Genomic DNA, 20578 nt, shown 5'->3' with positions numbered 1-20578 from the left:
GGATGCCAGCATAGCTGAATTCTGGTTAAGAGTGTCATCTTCTCTTTCTATCTCAGATCATGGAAAGAATGCCAGAGAGACTTCTGGGGTCCCTTTTAAAAGGGCATATGTCACATTCATGTAAGCTGTATCTTTATGATCTAACCACCTCCTACAGGCTCATTCAATACTATCACATCAAATTGGGTATGAGCATTTTAACATTAAAATGGCAGGGGTGAGGACAGAAGGTCACTTTCAGTCAGGAGAGAACTCAATCCAGTCATGGACTACTTATAAATGAACTGAGAGAACAATATACTTCTATGTTATTTGGGGAACTCTTACTTTGGTCTTTGATTCCACATGCAAATATCCTAACTTATGTAACCCAGATATGTAAGAATCCTATACTGGGATGGTGAATGGAGTGTTTATTTCTGGCTCAACTTTTAAATTTAAGAAAATTACTTAAAGTCTGTTAGCCTCAGGTTTATTTCCCTTTTATGAAATGTGAGTTACTGTGAGAATTAAGATAATTAATTGCATAAACATTGCCTCTGAACTTGACACAAAGTAAGCCTTCAAAAACATAACCTATGATTATTAGAACAGTATGCCAACTCCTTCGGTTATATAGATATATTTTTAACAAATATCTATCTCAAAATTTCTTTGAAGGCTATGTTTTTTATTTATTTTTAAAAAATTTATTTAAGGTGTACTAATTTAATGCATTTCATATATACAGAGTCAGGAACATAGTGATTCTTCCCACCCTACCTTCTCTCCTGTCTTAATCCTCCCTCTCCTATTCCCATTCTTATTTTTTACAAAGATCTATTTTCAGTTAACTTTATACTCATAAGATTAGGATTAACCCTACACTAAGTAAAGGGTTCATGAAATAGTACAAAGAAAAAAAAAAAACACTGTTCCTCAATAGTCAAGACAAGGGCAGTTAAAATTCATCCCATCTCAAAGTGTTGATTTCACTGCTCTACATTACTTTTTAGATACTCTATCAGCTACCATAGATAAGAGAGAACATATGGTATTTGTCTTTTTGGGACTGGCTTATTTCCCTAAGTATAATGGTTTCCATTCACTGTTGGTAGAAAGTTATGTTTTGTCAGGTTCCATGTGCTATGGATACTTCAGTAAGATTTTTTAAGGTATATATTGGTATTTGCTACCATCCACTTACAAATATTCTAGGCTAAACTTTTCAATGTCACACACCTTTTTGATCTTAATTATTTTTTGGCTGCAAGTGAGTCAGATTTGAAATTATTTTTAATTAATTTTTAGGTAAGAATATAACTTGGTCCTCAGATACGTCCTTGTTTCATTTTCATGAAGAGGTGGACTGACATCTGGACCCATATGCAGCAGGCCCCACTTTCTTTGATTGAGTTTCTCGCTATTTCAAGTTTAAAATCTGCAGATCCTGAAGAGATATCAAGAATATTTGCATGCTGGTAACATTTTAAGCATCATTTCCTTTTACCTCATCTCCACACACACCCCTTTCCCCCATCAGCTGCCAAATATCCTCAATAGCTTCGCTGCAAGAAGTAATGTTCACTAATCCTCTCTGAGTCTTACTTATGGGATATGTGGTTCCCTAATTTCACTGGATTAGGTTTCTTGAAACTGGTTCAGAAGACTAAAAATATTGCACAAAGATGGTTTCCTGGTCAAAGAGCTCTAAGAAATGCTAAATTAAACAAGATTAAAAAAAGTTTCTTTGCTGTATGATTTTCTTAAAGACTTAAATATGGTAAATATGTGTCATTAAATCTCCAGAAGAAAATATAGATTGAAGCATTTTCTAGGCTTACTTAATCAAGTTTCTCTTATTTTCCTATAGCATTCTGTAGACCTAGCAGGAAACCCTAGTTTTGAAATGCTAATTTTGTTAGTGGCTTACATAGAGTTGTTGGAGATCTACATGGTTTTCTATAGAGATAATTTTCCCATCAGACTGAACTATCCATCAAGTTCTCCCTTGGATCTATGTCTTGTTCCTTAAATACATATTTATTAAATATTAATATGCATTAAAGTAATATTGGACACGCATTACAATAATGATCATTCTCAGGATCTTCCTCAGGCCCAATTCCTCTTTTTTTTTCCCCTTCAAATGAACATTGCCACTAAGATCACAGAGACCTAAAATCCAAAAAACTTCTAGTGTTTTAAAGACTTCAACATACTATCTAACCTACTGAGCAAATCCATTTGCTGAGAACCCACCATGATAACAACATGGCTTATGGATGACCTGCCTGGTCATTTTATTGACTGAACTCATTGTTTTTCTCAAAAGCTGTTATGAATGAAATAATCTCACTGCTTATAGATGCAGGAATCTATATTAGAATCCAAAATGCATAGGTAGACTGCTAGAAATCAGAACTACCTAAGCTATAAAATTCATTAAGTGTCAGGAGAAATTTGAGTCAGGACATCACTGTGTATTATTGATTAAATATGCAAAAATATGTGTGAGTGAGTGGATGGAGAATTTTGAAGACTTGGATCATGTTACTTTCTCATATTGTTTAATAAGAACATTATGGTCATGTACAGGCCTGTACCTGGGACACACCTTATTCCATGAATGATTCCTATCAATAACACAGAGATGATAGTTGCTGTTAAAGTCTGTTATCCGAGTAAACCTTCAGCTTTGGATGCAAGAAGCCATTTTAATAGACTCCTCCAGTCACTACTTAAGCTAACAACACTCCAGTTCCATGCAGAGGTGACCTGATATATAACTACCATGAGCTAGGTCTATGCATCTGACAGTAGTACTATGTTTAAGCACCAGCTTGGCCATTCACAAAGTAGGTAACAGGGCAAGTTATTTAAACTCTTCAACTTCCAAGTACTCTCGCTTAATAGAATCTAATCCATAGAGTTGTGAGGATTAGGAAATGTAGTTTATGTGCAGGACTTGCATGTGGGTAGCATTTGATAAATATAAGTCCAGTATTAATAAATATATAGCATTTAGTAAGTATGGCTATCCACACACACATGCATGCACACATTCCTATAATAATGAAAGACTGCCTTACTGATAGAGTGATATTTCTGTTTTTAATTCCAATTTACAAAATGATATGTTAGTCCAAAGGCTCTTATCTATTATTCTTGATCATGTTAGATGTAGCATGTAAGGCAGGTTTAAGGTTCAACTCTGAAGAAAGTAGGACAACAATCCACACATATGAAATCAATACCAGTTGTATATCCTAAACTTTGCTAGACAGTGCAGAAGATATGCGAGAACTGGGGCACTAAGTGTATTTAAGGAGGAAATGTAATACTCCAAAAAGTGGACCAAGAGGACTTCAACAGCTGCTGCATCTGTGGAAGTATTCCCAGCATTTCAGGAGCAGTAGGCAGGCCAAAGTCCAGCAGTGGTTAGTAGGTGTGCTGGAAATTGAGGGGAGAGAAAAAATGAGCCAGATTTATTGCTGCATTATGTAAGAAACTGTCCTTCCTCTCAATCTCCTTTTCCCCTTGATCTGATCCCTGAGGGGTTTGCTGCAGTAGCTGGTGATTGAGAGAGGAGATAGGCGTGTAAGAAAACATCTAGCCCCTCCCATTTCCCCCACCACCATAAGGCAGATTTCAGACCTGAAGCAGGCTTGTGGGACAAGAGTGATTGAGGACAGTAAGATTTATACTGAATAAACTGGCATAGAGTAAGCCCGTGTACTAGAGCAGCTTAGACCCTTTCATCATGCAAATTAGACTGTTCTGGTCACTAACATAGGACAGAACATCTACTAGTCCCATCATATATTTCATTCAGGGCAGAAGCAAAGATTGAAAAGCACAGTTTGGAAAGGACAAAGATCGACTAAAGTTCTCTATATTTAATTGTTCCCTATTGACTTATGCTGTTTAAATAAAATATTTACCCATCTGATAAGTGTTTAAATGTTGCACTTTTTATTTGAAATGTACTCTGCACTTTACGAAGATACTTAAATGAATTACACTGGATTTATTGTTTGTTCTTTCTATTTTAGTAAAAATTGTCTCCACCCAGAGCATGAAGACAAGGGACAGATTCTGTGGTGTTTTACTTTCCTCTTTTCTGGAAATGAATGACAAACAAAAATCTCCTTTTTTAGTGTCCTAGAAACTGTATTGCAAAAGCCAAGCATTCATGGCTGAATGAATTCATGAGCAGTGGTTCCTTTACAAGTGAAAGAAAGAACAGTTCAATCAAGCATGACTACCACGGTTTCCTTAAAATGCTTGCTAAATCTACTGGGCAGACACCATGTTTTCTGATTGCTAAAGCAGATTGCAGTTGAAGTAATGTGGGTATGAGAGTTTCCACAGGAAAAAATATAAAACCATTACACAGGATGCTACCAAAGCCATGTAGAGCGAAGGAAATGCAAACTTGTGTTAGGCCTTTGAAAGTAGGTGCACCTGCTATTCAGCATAACCGAGTTGGTATGTCATACTTCACACAAAGAAAAATAATCAAATGGCATATGTATTGTCTACAAAATGTGTTTTAAAGAAACTTAAGACTAGTTGTTCAAAGAAACAGGATATATGAAACTTTCTGAGTAAGAATACCAGACATTTCTGACATACAAGTTACTAGTAACTAGTGTACAAACTTGTTATGAAGTCAATGATGAATTTTTAAATTATGTGTTAATTTCTCTTTTAGATGCAAAGTAACTTGATTAGTGTCTTCACTCTCAAATCTACCAAAACTTTTTCATGATGTGCTGAGACATTCTTATCCTCTTTTCCTTTTCCTCCAAATCTATTTTTAATTCTTTGGTTTGGGAACAATACTGAATTCATTTCTGTGTTACAAAATAGGCAGTTCACATTGAACAAATTAAATCCTCCATAAAGTATTAGAATTATACTGTAGAATCTGATAGGATGAATTCACAGCACTGTCTCTTCTATTTACCTAAATGCAGAGGTGTTGAATAATTAAAAAAAAAAAAAAAACTTGTGAACACCTTAAAACCTGATGAATTTTGCTCACATATATTATTTGTAAGTCACAGTCTGCAAATGTACAGATGTCACAGAATTTCTACAGATTACATTGTGGACTTCTTTTGAATACGTAGAACAGTAGAGTGGGTGAAAGGACAGCCTTGGGAATTATCATTATTTGCTATCAAATAATATATTTGCAATTTAATCTTTCTGAATCTCAACTTATTCATCTGGAATATGGCCATAATAATAGTATGTTTCATCAAGGGTTGTTTGGAAATTGTATAAAATACATAACTAAAATGCTTTAAGTTCTCTCCTCTTATATTCCTTCAATGATTTTCCATTGCCTTTCTGAAAAAACCCCAAACCTCAGTATAGTCTATATGAATCTATGTGATATAGCCACCTGTCTGACCAACTCCATCTTGTTCTACTCTATTTGATCCACAGTATGGCCAAAAGACCTTCTTTCAGTCCTTCTATAATTCCTGTTTTTTTGTGCCTCTGAGATTTCACAAATGCTTTTCTTAGGTTGGAATAAATCTCAGCCCTTCCAGTCCCTCCCCTGCCCCACCCTATTCACAGTACACAGAGCTCACTCCCACTCAGCACTCTGTTCTCAGTGCAAATATCTCTTCTTTACAAAGGATTTTTCTGATTGGCCAATGAAAAATTGCCCTTTCTCTGCTTGCTATAGCACAGAATGTTGTTTGTTCCTAATACCACAACTGCTGGGGTACCTGATTTTGAATGAATGAAAAAAAAGGAATCAGACAGATGATGAATTAAATATCACTTTTAGAAAACATGCTAGGCTCTGGAAGCTTTGGACAGGTTGAAGCTTCCCACAATTCTTATAGCTTAGAAGAGTAACATGGGATTTTGGCTTCCCTGTGGAACCTCCACGAAGAGTAAGGGAGGATGAAGGAGCAGGGTTGATGTGGCCAGTGCCTCCTCCCAAAGACACTAAATAGATTAGGCACTTGCCACCAAAGGGCACAATGTGTGGAGTGGGGATGGTGCTACAACAAGATGCCAGGAGGATTAGAAACTACCTCCACATGAACAAAAGGCTAGGAGACGGAGAAAAGCATTTCCTCCATTCTCCATTCTCAAAACTGTATTAATTGGAGTCACATGCAGTGACAATTACTGTGGTTAGAAATAGATAACCATCAGCAAACTTGTATTATTTAAACACAATTATGTAATTTATGCCCATGTAAATATAAAGTACATATGTATGTATACATGGATACACTATGGAATATGTGTACTCTGTTTATCTGTACAATAGTATTATATATGTAGTATGCTGTATGTAGTGTGTGAATACATAGAACACATATATGTAAACACACAGATAATAAATTTGCATGATTGTTTGAGTCATATCTGCTTCTACTGTCATACTGTAAGTGATAAGAATACAGTGAAGTAGGACTATTTTGCTTCTTTCCATGTCTCTGCTGGTTGTTCGCATCTTAACATCTTAACATGTACAAAATTATCTGAATGAATTAGCATGAATAACATCTGTAATGTGTTAATGTGTTATTTGACTTATTTTAAGAACTCAACAGATGCTTGAGTAGCTATTGTGATGAGCATACTGCTGCTGTTGCTAAATAGTCCTAACATGTTGGTTACTAAATTTAGATCTGTTCTGCTCTTTAAGACTCCCATTTTAAAGATTTATTTTTTTTAGGTATTCAAAGGCAGAGTGGCAGAGACAGAGGGAGAGACAGAGAGAAAAACCGAGATCTTCCATCTACTGGTAAACTCACCAAACGCCCACAGCAGCCAGGGTTGGGCCAGGCGGAGGCCAGGAGCCAGGAATTCTTTCTGGGTCTCCTACATGGGTGGCAGCAACGGAAGTACCTGGGCCATCATCCACTCTCTCCTCAGTGCTGAACTGCAAACCAAAAGGCACGCCCTTAAGATTTCCATTTTAGAAATCCATAAACTTACCCCAAGGGCCACCCATAGAGATTGTCTTTTTTTTTTTTTAAGATTTATTTATTTATTTGAAAGTCAGAGTTGGGCAGAGAAAGAAAGAGAGGCAGAGAGAGGTCTTCCATCTGCTAGTTCACTCTCCAGTTGGCTGAACTGGCCAAGGCTGGGCCAGGCTGAAGCCAGGAGCCAGGAGCTTCTTCTGGGTCTCGCACATGGGTACAGGAGCCCAAAGACTTGAGCCTTCTTCTACTGATTTCCCAGGCCATAGTAGAAAGCTGGATCTGAAGTAGAGCAGCCGGGACTGGAACCGGCACTCATATGGGATGCTGGCACTGCAGGTGGCAGCTTTACTTGCTATGCCAAGGCACTGCCTGCCCCCACCTTGATTGTCCTTAATCTCATCCTAATTTCAGGTCCTATCTCAAAGTTGTAACTTCCACACCACAGCACCTGAGTCATAACCTCAAGGAGAAACGGGTAAGTAGGGACTGTAGCAAACAGAAGAAAAGAAGGACTGCTAACTTTCCAATCCATTTAGACATGTTTTGCATGAGTGTCAGGGAAGTACTTTAAGACTTTCTGATTGTTTTACAGAGAAGCTAAAAAAATCTCATTTTAATGTAAAATCTACATTTCAGTGACTAATAAGAATTGCAGAACTCTCTGTGGTCTGGGACATACTGTGGACTTCCTGCCTTCATGCTACCCACAGGCAGCTAGTTTCTGACCTCTGCTTTTTTGATAAGTTGTCTTGTGGTATGAGGTTATATTAATCCTTTTCTTCTTTTTCATTAGCCATTTACAGTGATAATGCTCTGTTCCATTCAAGCAAGAGCTATTTTTTAACAGTTTAATTTCATTGCTTCATGAGAAATCTATTTCTAGCTGTTGCTTTTGTATTTCTACCTTGCAATGTTTGGCTTCTTTAAATCCCTCCCTCTTTTTTCTTGATGTCAGAAGATATTTCAAAGTTAATTACCTATTATAAATATAGTTTTTAAAGAAAAAAGCAAAGAATAGAGATACACAGTGCTTTGTTTTGGTTACAGCACAGAATCATAGAATTTTGGATGTATTTAGTAAACTCAATTACAGAAACACATGGGAGAGGGCAAGTATTTGGCCTAGTGGTTGGGACCCACGTTCAATATTGATGTGTCTGGATCTGAGTTCTGGCTTCACTCCCAATTCCAGCTTTGTATCAATGCTCACTCAGGGAAGCAGCAAGTGTTGGCTCAGTAGTAAAATCCCTGCCATCCACGTGAGTGACAACAATTGGGTTCCTGACTCCTGGCGTTGGTCCAGGCCCTGGGGACCATTGCTGGCCTTTGGGAAGTGAACCAGTCAATGGGTGTTTTTCCTCATCTCTGTCTCTCAAACACATAAAAATGAATAAGAAGAAGAACTGACATATCAAAGTGGGAACAATGTTCTTACACCCAGTAGATGTATAGGGAGACTTTGAAATTTTCAGGAAATAATAGGATTAACCAACACTCTTATTTTGGTGGAATTTTTTTTAAAATAATTTTGAAAGTCAGAGTCACTAAGACAGGGAGAAACAGAGAGAGAGAGGGAGAAAGCGAGAGAGAAGGAGAGAGAGATTGAGATCTTCATCTGCTTGCACACTCTCCAGATGGCTGCAATGGTCAGCACTGGGCCAGAACAAAGCCAGGAACCAGGAGGTTCAACTGGCTCTCCTTAATGGGTAGCAGGGCCCCAACACTTGGGACATTTTCTGCTGCTTTTCTCAGGCCATCAGCAAGAAGCTGAATCAGAAGAGGAGCAGCTGGGATGTTAACCATTACTCACATGAGATGCTGGCATTTGTAGGCAGTGGCTTTCCCTGCTATACACCACCACAAGCCCCAGGACAAAAATATTTTGAAATCCACACATAGTGTTTTCATAATATGCTATCATAATATGCTATTTGCCATTTCCTGGGGACCTTTTCAAAGACCCCTCCTCTTTCATATGCAAAGCCAACAAGCAGTTGATTTTTCTAGAGTTTCTATTAGCCATGATTTTCCTTGCACTTTTGACCACAGAAAAATAAAATTAGATATTTATGTTGGCAATGACAAAAACTGATCGATTTCAGCAACTCAAAAATATAATATTTTCTACACTACTGAGAAAAAAAAAAAAAAACACTCTGAACACTTAGAATTAAGATTTATCTCCAGAGCCAGTGCTGTGGCATAGAAGGTTAAGGTTCCACCTGCAGTGCTGCCAGTTCAAGTCCTGGCTGCTCCACTTCCAATCAGGCTACCTGCTGAAGATGATTCAAGCACTTGGGCCCATGAACCCATGTGGAAGACCTGGAAGAAGCTTCTGGGTCCTGGCTTCAGCTGGGCCCAGCCCTGGCCGTTGCGGCCATTTGAAGAATGAACCACCAGATGGAAGATCTCTCTCTTTAAAAAAGAGTATCATTTCAGAAATATTAAAATTTATAAACTTGTTAACATCAAAGAATTAGTCTTATCTCTATTTCCAAAATGGGTTTCTGAAATAACAGTTTTATATGAAAAATTATATTTGCTCTTTTCTTGGTACTATTTAATATCTTTTGAAAAACATTTAAAATAAATTATTATTTTCACAATAATTGAATTGGTTGAATATTTGTAGTGTTGCTATGACTAAGGTAACCTGTGGTACCATTCACTAAAGGGTTCTCTCAAGAGAACAAGAGTTAAAACTTTTTTTTTTTAAAAATATTTATTTATTTTCTTGAAAGTCAGAGTTACACAGAGAGAAGGAGAGGCAGAGAGAAAGAGAGAGAGGTCTTTCATCCATTGGTTCACTCCCCAACTGGCCGCAACGGCAGGAGATGTGCTAATCCGAAGCCAGGAGCCAGGAGCCTCTTCCAGGTCTCCCACACAGGTGCAGGGGCCCAAGGACTTGGGCCACCTTCCACTGTTTTCCCAGGCTATAGCAGTCTTGGGTTTGGATATATAGAGAGGTCTTCTAACAAAAATCATTTTAAAAATAAGGAGGCAAAAACATTAAAAATCATTTATGTGGGCATGACTTCAACATTTAAGTGTTATTTGCTAGTGTAAGCATGCTTTAAAAGTCATTAAAAAGGGAGCAAACATTGAGCCCAGCCATTAAGCTGCTGTTAGGATGCCTATATTCTATGTAGGAGTTCCTGGGTTTGAGTCCTGGCTCCAGTAATTGTGTCCTTGATACAACTTGGGAGAACTGAATTGAGATCCTGACTCCTGGCTTCAGCATTGCTCAGCCCTGGCTGCTGCAGGCACATTGGGGAGTGAACCAGTGTGTAGAACGGTTTCTCTTTAGCTGTCTCTCTGCCTTTCAAATAAAATGAACAAAAATTAAAATAAAGCCATTTAAAAGTTGGCAGAAATCATTAATGCACACATTTATACTATGAATGAGAAAACCATTCTTTTTTTTTTAATTTTTATTTTTTGACAGGCAGAGTTAGATAGTGGGAGAGAGAGAGACAGAGAGAAAGGTCTTCCTTCCGTTGGTTCACCCCCCAAATATCTGCTACAGCTGGCACACTGCGCCAATCTGAAGCCAGGAGCCAGGCACCTCCTCCTGGTCTCCCATGCAGGTGCAGGGCCCAAGCACTTGGGCCATCCTCCACTGCCCTCCCAGGCCACAGCAGAAAGCTGGACTGGAAGAGGAGCAACCGTGACAGAATCCAGCGCCAGGAACGGAACTAGAACCCGGGGTGCTGGCGCCACAGGCGTAGGATTAGCCTAGTGAGCCATGGCGCTGGCCAAGAAAACCATTCTTGTAATAGAAAACGGGAAACTGTGGTTTGTAATAAAATTTGTAGTGACAGAATCATGAAGGTATCCAGAAATTTACATGTCTCCAAAAATTCAGAGTGAAAACGATCAGCTATAAAATAACAATAAAAACCAGATGACAGCAGAGACAATAAAGCTAGAAGCATCACAGTGCCTGGGTTCAAAATATACTACAAAGCTACACTAATCAAACAGCATGCTCCTCACATAAAAACAGATATATAAATCAATAAAATGGAATAGAGAGTCCAGAAATAAATCCACGTATTTATGGGCGACTGATTTTCTACAAAGTCTCCTAGAACACACAATGGGGAAAGGACAGCCTTTTCATTAAATGTTGTTGGGACAACTGGATATCTTCATGCAGAAGAATGAAATTACCTTATTTTCACAACAAATACAAAAATAGTTCAAAACAGATTAAAGATGTCTATAAATGTAAGGCCAGAAATGTTAAAACTACAAGAAAACATAATAGTGAAGCTCCTCTATGACATTTGGTCTTTGCTTTATCTTTATTTATTTTTTAATGATTTATTTATTTATTGGAAAGTTAGAGAGGCAGACACACACACACACACACACACACAGAGAGAGAGAGAGAGAGAGAGAGAAAGAGAATTAGGTCTTCCATTTGCTAGCTCACTCCCCAGATGGCTGCAACAGCCGGAGCTGCACACCAATCCAAAGCCAGGAGCCAGGAACTTCCTCCAGGTCTCCCACACAGATTCAGGGACCCAAGGACTTGGGCCATTTTCTACTGCTTTCCCAAGCTATAACAGAGAGTTGGATCAGAAGTAGAGCAGCCGGGACTCAAACTGACGTCCATATGCAATGCTGGCACTGCAGGCAGCGGTTAACCCGCTATGCCACAGTGCAGGCCCCAGTTTTATCTTTATTTTAAAGATACATTTATTTATTTGAGAGGCAGGGTGATATAGAAATAAGTAGACACACACACACACACACACACACACAGAATCTTCTATCTGCTGGTTCACTCCCCAAATGGCTGTAATGGCCAGGGCTAGACCAGGCTGAAGCCAGGAGCTGCATCACCAACTGGGCCTACCATGGGTTGCAGGGTACCCAGCATCTAAGTCATCATTTAGTGCTCTTCCAAGGCCCACCAGCAAGGAACTAGATTGGAAGTGGAGCTCTGATATGGAGAAGTCAGCTCTGCAAGCAGTGGCTTAATCTGCTGTGCCACACTGTTGGCCCTGTCAGTAATCTTTTGGATATGATCCCAAAAGCAAAGTCAAAAAAGCAAAAATAGACAAATGAGATTATATCAAAGTAAAAAATTATGCCCAACAAATGAAACAATCAACAGAGTACAGAAAATCTAGAGAATATTTGGATTTTCTTGCATATCATACATACAAAAAAAGTTATTATCCAAAATATATAAGGAACTGAAACAGTTAATAGTGAGAAAAACAAAGAACCTAGTTAAAAACAGGCAAAACATCTCAATATATATTTCTTAAAATATGTACAAATGGCTAAGAAGTACAGGAAAAATGTTCAACATTACTAATCATCAGAAAAATGCAAATTAAAACTACAATGAGATAGCACCTGTTAGAACTATTATAAAAAAAGACAAAAGATAAGCATTGGAGAAGATGTGAAGAAAATGGAATCATTATGCACTGTTATGAAAATGCAAACTAAAATAATCACGGTGGAAGAACCTTAGAAAACTTAAAAATAGATCTGCCATCTGATCCAGCAATCCCACTCCTGGGTATATAAATGAATTCACTTTGTCAAACAGCTATCTACACTCCCATGTTCTTTCCAGCATTATTCACAACAGCTATGATATTAAATAAGTCTAGGTATTCACTGATGGATGAATGGATAAAGAAAATGTGTTATTATACACATTGGAATATGTATCAGCTTTAATAAAAAAGGGAACCCTTTCATTTGTGACAACACCGATGAAGCTAGAAGACATTATTCCATGTAAAGTAATCTAAGTATAAAAGAAAAACAATGCACAATTATACTTACGTATGGATTTTTTTTAAAAAGTTGAACTCATAAAATAGAGACTAGAATGGTTTTTATGAGGGGTTGATGGGAGGTGAGGAGTGGAGATGTTGGTCAAAGTATGCAAAATTTCTGTTAGATAAAATGAGTAATTTCAAGAGATCTGTTGTACAACATGGTGACTATGGTTAGCAGCAATGTTCTGCATTTTTGAAAAGAATAGATTTTAAGTGCTCACACAGTTAACTAAGAATGTGAATAAATGTATGTATTAACTCAATTTACCCACTGTGCAATGTATAATATTTCAAAACATGCTATATGTGATACATAAATATATATATGTCAAATTTTTGCAACATTAAAAATAAATTTAAAGAGAATTTACTGTCTTCTAGGAAAAATTTTAAAAATGCTTACATCCAACATTTAGAATGGCTAATGAACAAATGAACATGACAGGAAAAAGAAATGTCTTTTAGTCATAGTTCCTCAGAAAGTATAGCCTGAGATAAAAATCTCTGTGTGAGCACTTTCTCTTGAGGAGCAGGATTGAAAGGCAGGGGTGAGTTAAGGTTCTAAGAAAAACAAAAAATAAGTGACAGGTGATTCAAAATATAATCTAAATGCTGAAGGCACAGTTTAATACCTCATGGACGTCAAAGTTACATGTTAAATTTCCTAAAATATGACTCAGTAGTGGGTATTTGGTACTGAGGGTTATGCCACTGCTTGAGATGTCCAAACCACATATTGGAGTCCTTGGGTTGGAATCCAAGTTCTGCTCACCATTCCAGCTCCCTGCTGATGCACACCCTGGCAGACAGCAGGGGACAGCTCAAGTACTTAGGTCCCTGTTACTCACATGTGAGACCTGGATTGAATTTCTGGCTTCTGACTTCAGTCTGGGCCATCCTGGGCTGTTATGGGCATTTGGAGAATGAAACAGTGGATGGGAGAGCTCTCCTTTTGTCCCTATTTAAATAAATAAATAAAATAAAGGAAAAGTATTTCCAAATATATAATTTTATTTTTATGAATATCTAAACATGAATTAAACTTTAAGTAAACATTTTCCTATTTAATCTACCTCTGTGATATATCTGGCAAAAATAATATTAGCTTTTTTAGAGAAAATAAAGAGATTACTTAATTCTACTGTATAACTAATTATGAGAGCTATGGAAAGGTTTAAGAAGTAGGTAGGACTTGAACCCAATCTTGAAGAATAATTGGAGAAAAGAGAACAGAATTAAATGCATTGAGGGATTACCATTTTTTGGGTGGCTTACATATTTAAAGACATTAAATTCTCATAAATATATGACTCCTATTTTACACGTCGGGAAACTAAGTCTCAGATAAGTTACCAAGTTGTTCAAAATGCCCTGTTATAGGAGCTGGGTCCATGCTGAGTGCAGGCCTTCTAAAGCCTAGCATCGTGTAGTTTCCCAAAGGGACAATCCAGGGTAGAAGCCGTACTCTGGAGAAGATGCGGTAAGGATTCTTCTTCCCTTGTGGCCTTAATTGGCTGACTTATGCGAGTTACTCAACCTCCTTTTCCTAAGTTCTCTTATCAGGGGGATAATAACATTATTTCTTTGAGAAGCTTTTAAGGGAATTAAATGAGCTCCTACAAGTTAAGTGCTTGGAACAGCAAGGCACACGTAAGTGCTCAATGGGTGTTAACCTCTGTGAGGTAAGGAAAAGGAGGAAGAAGAAAAGGGGCAGAGAGGAGAACAGAGAGGAAGGAGGAGATGAGGGAGATTTCCACTCTTTCTAATTACCTCTTTCATCAGCAGAGTGCCAGGGATGCTCTCTGGGTACAAGGGATGTGAGCAGCAAAGGCACAAAGACAGGCAAAGACTATCTGCGGCCTTATTAAAAATCTAGAATACAGGAGTGGGAGCCAGTCATCTTGGACTATTTCCAGCCTGGATGGAAGCTAAGAATATGTACTTCAGTAGCCTTTGCAGTAATTCTTAGGAAGTGAATTTTCCTTCATCTTATTGTCTCACTGTGAAGGTTGCTAAATAAGCAATGTATTCCCTATAAATACAGCCTTGATGTCTTCAATTTGTCTACCATGTACTATTTAAGTTCTTTATATTTCAATTAAGCCTATATTTAAAAAAAATTGGAAGAAGAATTTCAATTCAGAGAGTTGCTAGGTACATACAGCACATATATTAGGTATTTGGCAGGGTGCTTAATGAGAAATTAATAAAAGGAAGTTTTGCCATATTTCTTCCAATATGTATTATTTCTCTCTATTATTAAGATTCATAAAACCAGAATATATCTTGTAACTAATCTACACAGGCAATCAGGGAGCACTGATTTTCTTTTACTTCTCAGAGCTATTTTTACATCATTGTCCCTTACAGCTGTTAACTTTATTTCCCTTTAGAGAATACTAAATCCAGAGATTGTATGGGTATTGTATCTGCCAACTGTATCTTCCACTTACTAAATAATGATCAATAAAGGTTTTAAACAATAAATGACTCAATAACCATCAGTACACTAATGATATTGTTGCAAAGAGGCACCAAGTCCCAATAAGATTATGAAATCTACCAAGAGAAGTAACTTGAGGACAAAGTAATTCCCAATCTGCAAGATGTACCATAACCGATGCCAGGATTTTTAAAAATTGATAACCTACCTTGTTCAGAGAGGGATTGAAAACGGCTTACAAAGATAAAAATAAATGAGATATATGCCAGAACTCCTGGTTGGGGGTGGAGAGTGGAAGGAGTGTGAACTAAGAAGCCTCAAGCCAGCAAACAATCATAAGGAAAATTTCTGCTTCAACATGATAGGAATCCAAAGGAAAATATAATTTTTGAAGTTTGAAAAAAAAAAAAGGCAAGAAAACTTTTCCAGTGAAAATAGGGCTGGCTATGGAGTACCTACTTCAAAAGGACTGGAGGTTTACGGTCTCTGTGGCAGGTCCTAGTCTCCCAGGAAAGGATGGCGCCTTCCGGTGGGCAGGCAGTTTGGCCTTAGGTGCAGACTTGAAGGTTGCCAAGGGCCAGGGCTCCTGGGAAGACACCCACACTTTGGACTTCACCAATTATCTCATTTTCATAATAAGGGCTCCACTTTCCCTAATTGCTTTACTTCCATCAACAGGTACCGGGAGAAAAGCGAGGTATATTTCACCTTTTAGGGAAGAGAATTTCAGGTGCAGTCTGTGGAGACATGTTTATTAAAAAAAATAAATAAATAAATAATGAAATAAAAACAAGGACCTGGCCCAAGAACTCATTTAAAAAACAACTGGGACTTAAGGACTCTTAAGTCTTTGCGGTCCCCAAGGGTTTTGGAGGAACATATTTTCCTTCGCTTCCTCTTCACCTCTGGGAGTAGGGCATCAAAGTGCAGCTCAAAGGAGAACGGTCAGGATCCTACCACTTCAGGCGCAAGAAAGACTAGACCACGGGGGTTCTCCCGACCCCTCCCAGCGGATAAACAGAGGTGAAATTCGAAACACAGCAAAGAATTCAGATCTAAACTGAAATTCACCGCCTCCCCCACCCCCAGATCATGGCCACTTGGTCATAAGCTGAACTCTTTAATAAAAAGACTTCTCAACTAGAAAATGGGGATACTGATCTCCTCACAGGGCTGACCTGAGGCAGGATCTCACATAATGGGCTCAAGCTACTCACCCAGGGTTGTTAAGGATACAGGTCCCTGGCCCATTGAATGCAAATGCAGGAAAGCGGCCTGAGGAAATCAGCGCCCTAGATGAGTCTTTAAGTTTGGGAAAGGTTGCGGTAACAGGAAAAGTACCCAGTAGTGCAAGCCTAATAACCAGTGGTGGCGAGGTTCCACCCATTTGACAATCAATCAATCCCCCCATTGCTGGGCACAAAGCTACTGGCCAGGGGCGGCTGGGGACGCGTTCCTCCCACGAGGGTGGGTCAGGCTCGGGCCGCGGTGCGCTCGGGGGCGCGCCCTCCGTGCGCCTCGGGGCCGAGGTGCGCCAGGTGGCCCGGGTGCCAGGCGCGGCCAAGCCGCGGCGGACTGAGTCAGTCGCCCAACTATGCTGCGGAACCAGGGCTGCCGGCTCGGTCGACCCCGTCGCTAAGCTCCGGCTGCCCCCGCGCCTAGCGCCGGCTCCCCGCCCCCGCCGGCCCAGAGGAAGCGGCTGAGGCGCGGCGAGGGAGCACCTGGGCCAGGCGCCGCCTGGCGCGACGCTTCCGGAGCTGCGCGCGGGTTCGCGGCCCGCGCTCCCCGCCTCCAGGTGCGGCGGGCGGCCCCGCGAAACAGCGCCGCCCGCGCGGCCGCCTCTCGGCAGCAGACGCGGCTGCGGGCAGCCAGCGGGGACCCGGACGGAGGAGGCCCGTGCCGGGGGTGTCGGGGGGGGAAGCACACGGGCGAGGAGCCAGCGGCCGCGGCGGGCAGGCAGGCGGGCAGAGACGCCGGCGCCGGGGCTCCCCAACGCTGCCTGGCCTCGCTCTCCCAGCTCGGCGGCCGCGCGCGAGGCGAGTACCCGGGGCCACGGGTGGGCAGGGCCGGCGTGGCGGGGCCCGGGGCTGAGGGGATGGGCTGGGGCTTTTCGGTTACGTCTGTGGGTGAATTTTCCAGCGCGCTAAGTGCTGGGCTCTCGTTTCTGCCCCTTGGATTTCGCTCCCGCGTGTGGGCGGCTAAAAGGAAACCAGAAGCCGGGGAGTGATAACAGAAACTCAACTCACTTCTGGGATTTGACCCCGAAGGGTGACAATCCGGATCGACAACTAGACACCCCTGCATTGCTTTCCACCCCACCCCACCAAGTAATAAAGGAGCCGTAGCGAGTTTCAGGCACCAAGTTATTTACTTGGTGGAGATAATGACTTCGCTCTGCTCTCCGTGCACCCTGCACCCTGCTTGTTATGCACTTTAAGACGACAGGCCTGTTAATTAACTTTAATTACTACCATTTGGCCTCCACCTGCCCGAATCCCGCACCATACGCGGGAACCTGTCCGCGGTGAATACCGCCTTTACTTTGGGAGACAGTTCTCTTGGGAGAATTGGTGTCCGCCTTATTTAGTAAAGTAAGTTTTATTTTCATTCCTTGTGGCCAGTTTTCTTAAACACTCGTCCCCACCTCCTTGCGGAGGTACGGGTGGTTTTGGTTTGGGAGAGAGGGCTTTGTAATGTTGGATGGTGAACCATAACCTTTGATAATGGGAGAAAAATACAAGAGAATGAAAAGCTGGTTTGTTTGGATTAGTGACATTTTGGGCTGTTGCAAGTTTGTATGGTGATAGCAGCTTTTTTTTTTTTTTTTTTTTTCCAACGTTGTCCTTGAAGCAGACTACTCACTGGGCTATATCCTTTGGTTTTTTCTTTTCTTTTTTAAGTGTATTGAAAATAAGCTATTTTTAAAAGTACATTTAATCGGATGTCATTGTTATTACCAATAATAGTATTGTACTTACAAGCTCAGTATTGATTTCTCTGCACTTAAGCCCAGTACACCCGGAGTTTGTGGAACATTGCCCATAAATGATTAGAAGTGATTAGAAGTTCAGGTTTATTTTTTTTTAAAGGAAACTAACTTTTTTTTAAATAGAGAAAAAAATAAACTCCTAAATTTTTATTCATTATTTTCCTCCAACTTACAAGAGAAATGAGGGAAATTTCTTGTGACATTCCACTATTTCACAATGTTTTAAAAAGAAAAAAAAGTGGGTCATGGAACTAGGCTAGAACCTAAAGTGGAAATCTCTCCCTGGCTGCTCACCATACAGATTTTTAACACACTCATATTCAAATAGGTGCTAACACCAAGAAAGCTTTATATAGTCAGGGTTTGCAAGCACCCAAAGATTTAAATTAAAATGTACCTAGAGGGTAAGTTCAATGGCTTGTTAAAACTTAGTGGGTGTGCATGTGTTTGTGTTTTTTCCTTCCTGTGTAAGCATGTCAGGTTTTATAGGTGTTGTCTGTGGAAAGAGAAGCTGATGATACATTTTAAAATAAATTCTTTTTCTGATATCACTACAAGTTGCTGGCCATGTGCTCATGAGTATTCAGTAAATGATTCAACTGCTCTGGCCTACTGTGGTTAAGCATAAAACTCCGAGTATAAAGAATTGCAATTTTCTTAAGAAACTTTGTATTCTCACATTGAAATTGTGATGTTTTATAACCCGCTTAGGATTGTGGGTTATAGCTTTTAGGATATCAGAGGAGGAAGTTTTGTTTTGTGACTTTCTAACCTACCTCTTTCAGCTCTGGACACCATTTAGTGAAAGTCTCTATAAAAATGCCAAGCGTATGGTCATCCACTTAACAGCTTTTAATTCCCCCCATTTATTGACTCATTTATAGAGCCCAACCTTTGCATGCTAAACAATCGGGATTTTTGGAATTCTCTGTAAAATATTATTTACGTAGAGAAGTTCTTAATGGTGTTGGAAATATGTCTTAGCTTTGATCAAACCTGGTGCATGCAAGACTATAGTTTATGAGATGTCCTATTAATTTTTACTTGTGCAACGTTCTGGACCTTGTAGTTTATCATTTAAGTTGTGTGTTTTAAAGTACTGTCTGCATTAGCTAAATAATGATAGTTAATCCATTTTGCTTGATAATCTCTTTTCTCAATTGAAAGAATACACATAATCCTTTCTAGTTAGAAATTTGGCCTGCAAAATTTTGTTAGTTGTGACTGAGGGTTAGCTGACATTACCCATGCTTCGGAGGGAATGAAGAAATCCTGACTTGGGTTAGGCAGTCATTTTTGGGAGGAGAGATGGGAAGAAGTATTTTTCCATCTTGGACCATTTGTATACAGAGATTTGTGGGTAGGTGAGGATACTCAGGGAGGGTTGATTAGACAGTGTGTCTACCTTGACTGTTCTCACCAATAATGACTATGCTTGTTACAGTACTTAGCTTTTGGGGGAGGAGAGGATGATTTGATCTGTTTTGAGGTGAGAGGTGATCAGGGAAGGGCAGAAGAGAAGTGTGGCGTCCATGAAGTTATGAGGCAGTTTGGGCCCTTCACGTGGTGACAAGGAGACGGTTTGAGGAGACTCAAAGTATCCTGAAGTGTGGATTCCTTGGCCTGCTGGTCAGGGCCCTGGTCAGCCAGCTGCAGCCTGCCATTCTGTCATCATCTGTCATTGCTCGTTGGACCTTGGGTCTGTTGCAGGCACTCTGCTTCCTTATTGTCTCAAAACACCTTCTCCCTCCACGTCAGTTCCCTCTAATGTATTCCTTTGACTGTAGGTGCTGATGGCTCCACCTGCTACAGTTCTTACACATTTTGAGACCTTCTGTAGCTCCTTCACTGGCCCCTCCATTGCAGAACTCTGATTGCAGGTATTTCAGTATATTCATGGAACTGATTTGAGATTTTTAGTTTCTAAGCACCCATGAAGAATGATGGGGTAGCTTACCTGTGTAGTTAAAAATAAAGCTGTATTACAATGTAAAACATGTATATGTCAAAAGTCACAATTTTTTTTTGCTTTTTTTGGTTTCATATTTTTCCTTTTTTTTTTGTATTTTTTTCTTTACTGGCACTTACCTAATAAGGACTGTTTGCTGATATGTATGTTGTTTTCCTTTGCGTGTGCTCAGGTCTAACCTGCCTCTTTATTTTATACTCTTGTGAGCAGACATTGGATCCTCATTTTCTTTGTAGGCCTTAGCACTGTTCTCAAATCAGATAATAGATGCTGTTATCTTGAACTGCAAATATTTCCTATTGTTATTTTGGAGAGAATAGTACTCCTTAAGTATTTATTGATAGAATGAATGTAAATAAATAGTGCAATCATTTAGGTGATATTTGCTAAGATACCTTCTTTTCATAAGAAAAACAGACT

The 20578-nt window shown here is 39.7% G+C and overlaps 2 protein-coding genes across 12 annotated transcripts in view; one reads left to right on the top strand and one right to left on the bottom strand.

Moving 5' to 3' along the window:
• The window catches only part of DTHD1 (death domain containing 1), a 127318-nt gene extending 110512 nt beyond the window's left edge, over window positions 1-16806 (bottom strand). Inside the window, exons 1-3 of one of the 3 annotated variants that reach the window (XM_070069634.1) lie at window positions 16418-16806; window positions 15660-15937; window positions 6777-6904 (exon numbers count right to left, since the gene is read on the bottom strand). Coding sequence is in view for 1 of the 3 variants with exons in the window: in XM_070069633.1 (XP_069925734.1) it covers window positions 6777-6904; window positions 13606-13715; window positions 16418-16451 (272 nt within the window). In the remaining 2 variants the exon portion in view is untranslated. Of the gene's footprint in view, window positions 1-6776; window positions 6905-13605; window positions 13716-15659; window positions 15938-16417 lie in introns of all 3 variants that reach the window. The other 2 variants (XM_070069633.1, XM_070069632.1) reach the window with 2 other exon arrangements.
• A 221-nt stretch (window positions 16807-17027) lies between these two features.
• Window positions 17028-20578, top strand: part of ARAP2 (ArfGAP with RhoGAP domain, ankyrin repeat and PH domain 2) — a 209540-nt gene continuing 205989 nt past the window's right edge. For 3 of the 9 annotated variants that reach the window (XM_070069626.1, XM_070069628.1, XM_070069625.1), the window contains exons 1-2: window positions 17028-17236; window positions 19977-20069. The gene's annotated coding sequence lies outside the window, so the exon portion shown is untranslated. Of the gene's footprint in view, window positions 17237-17325; window positions 17792-19976; window positions 20070-20578 lie in introns of those variants that run through there. The other 6 variants (XM_070069627.1, XM_070069629.1, XM_070069624.1 and 3 more) reach the window with 4 other exon arrangements.

The sequence above is a fragment of the Oryctolagus cuniculus genome, chromosome 2, assembly GCF_964237555.1.
Source record: "Oryctolagus cuniculus chromosome 2, mOryCun1.1, whole genome shotgun sequence".
Classification (NCBI taxonomy): Eukaryota; Metazoa; Chordata; class Mammalia; order Lagomorpha; family Leporidae; genus Oryctolagus; species Oryctolagus cuniculus.
Note: the sequence above shows the minus strand (reverse complement) of the source record. Positions and strands in the feature narration are given on the sequence as shown.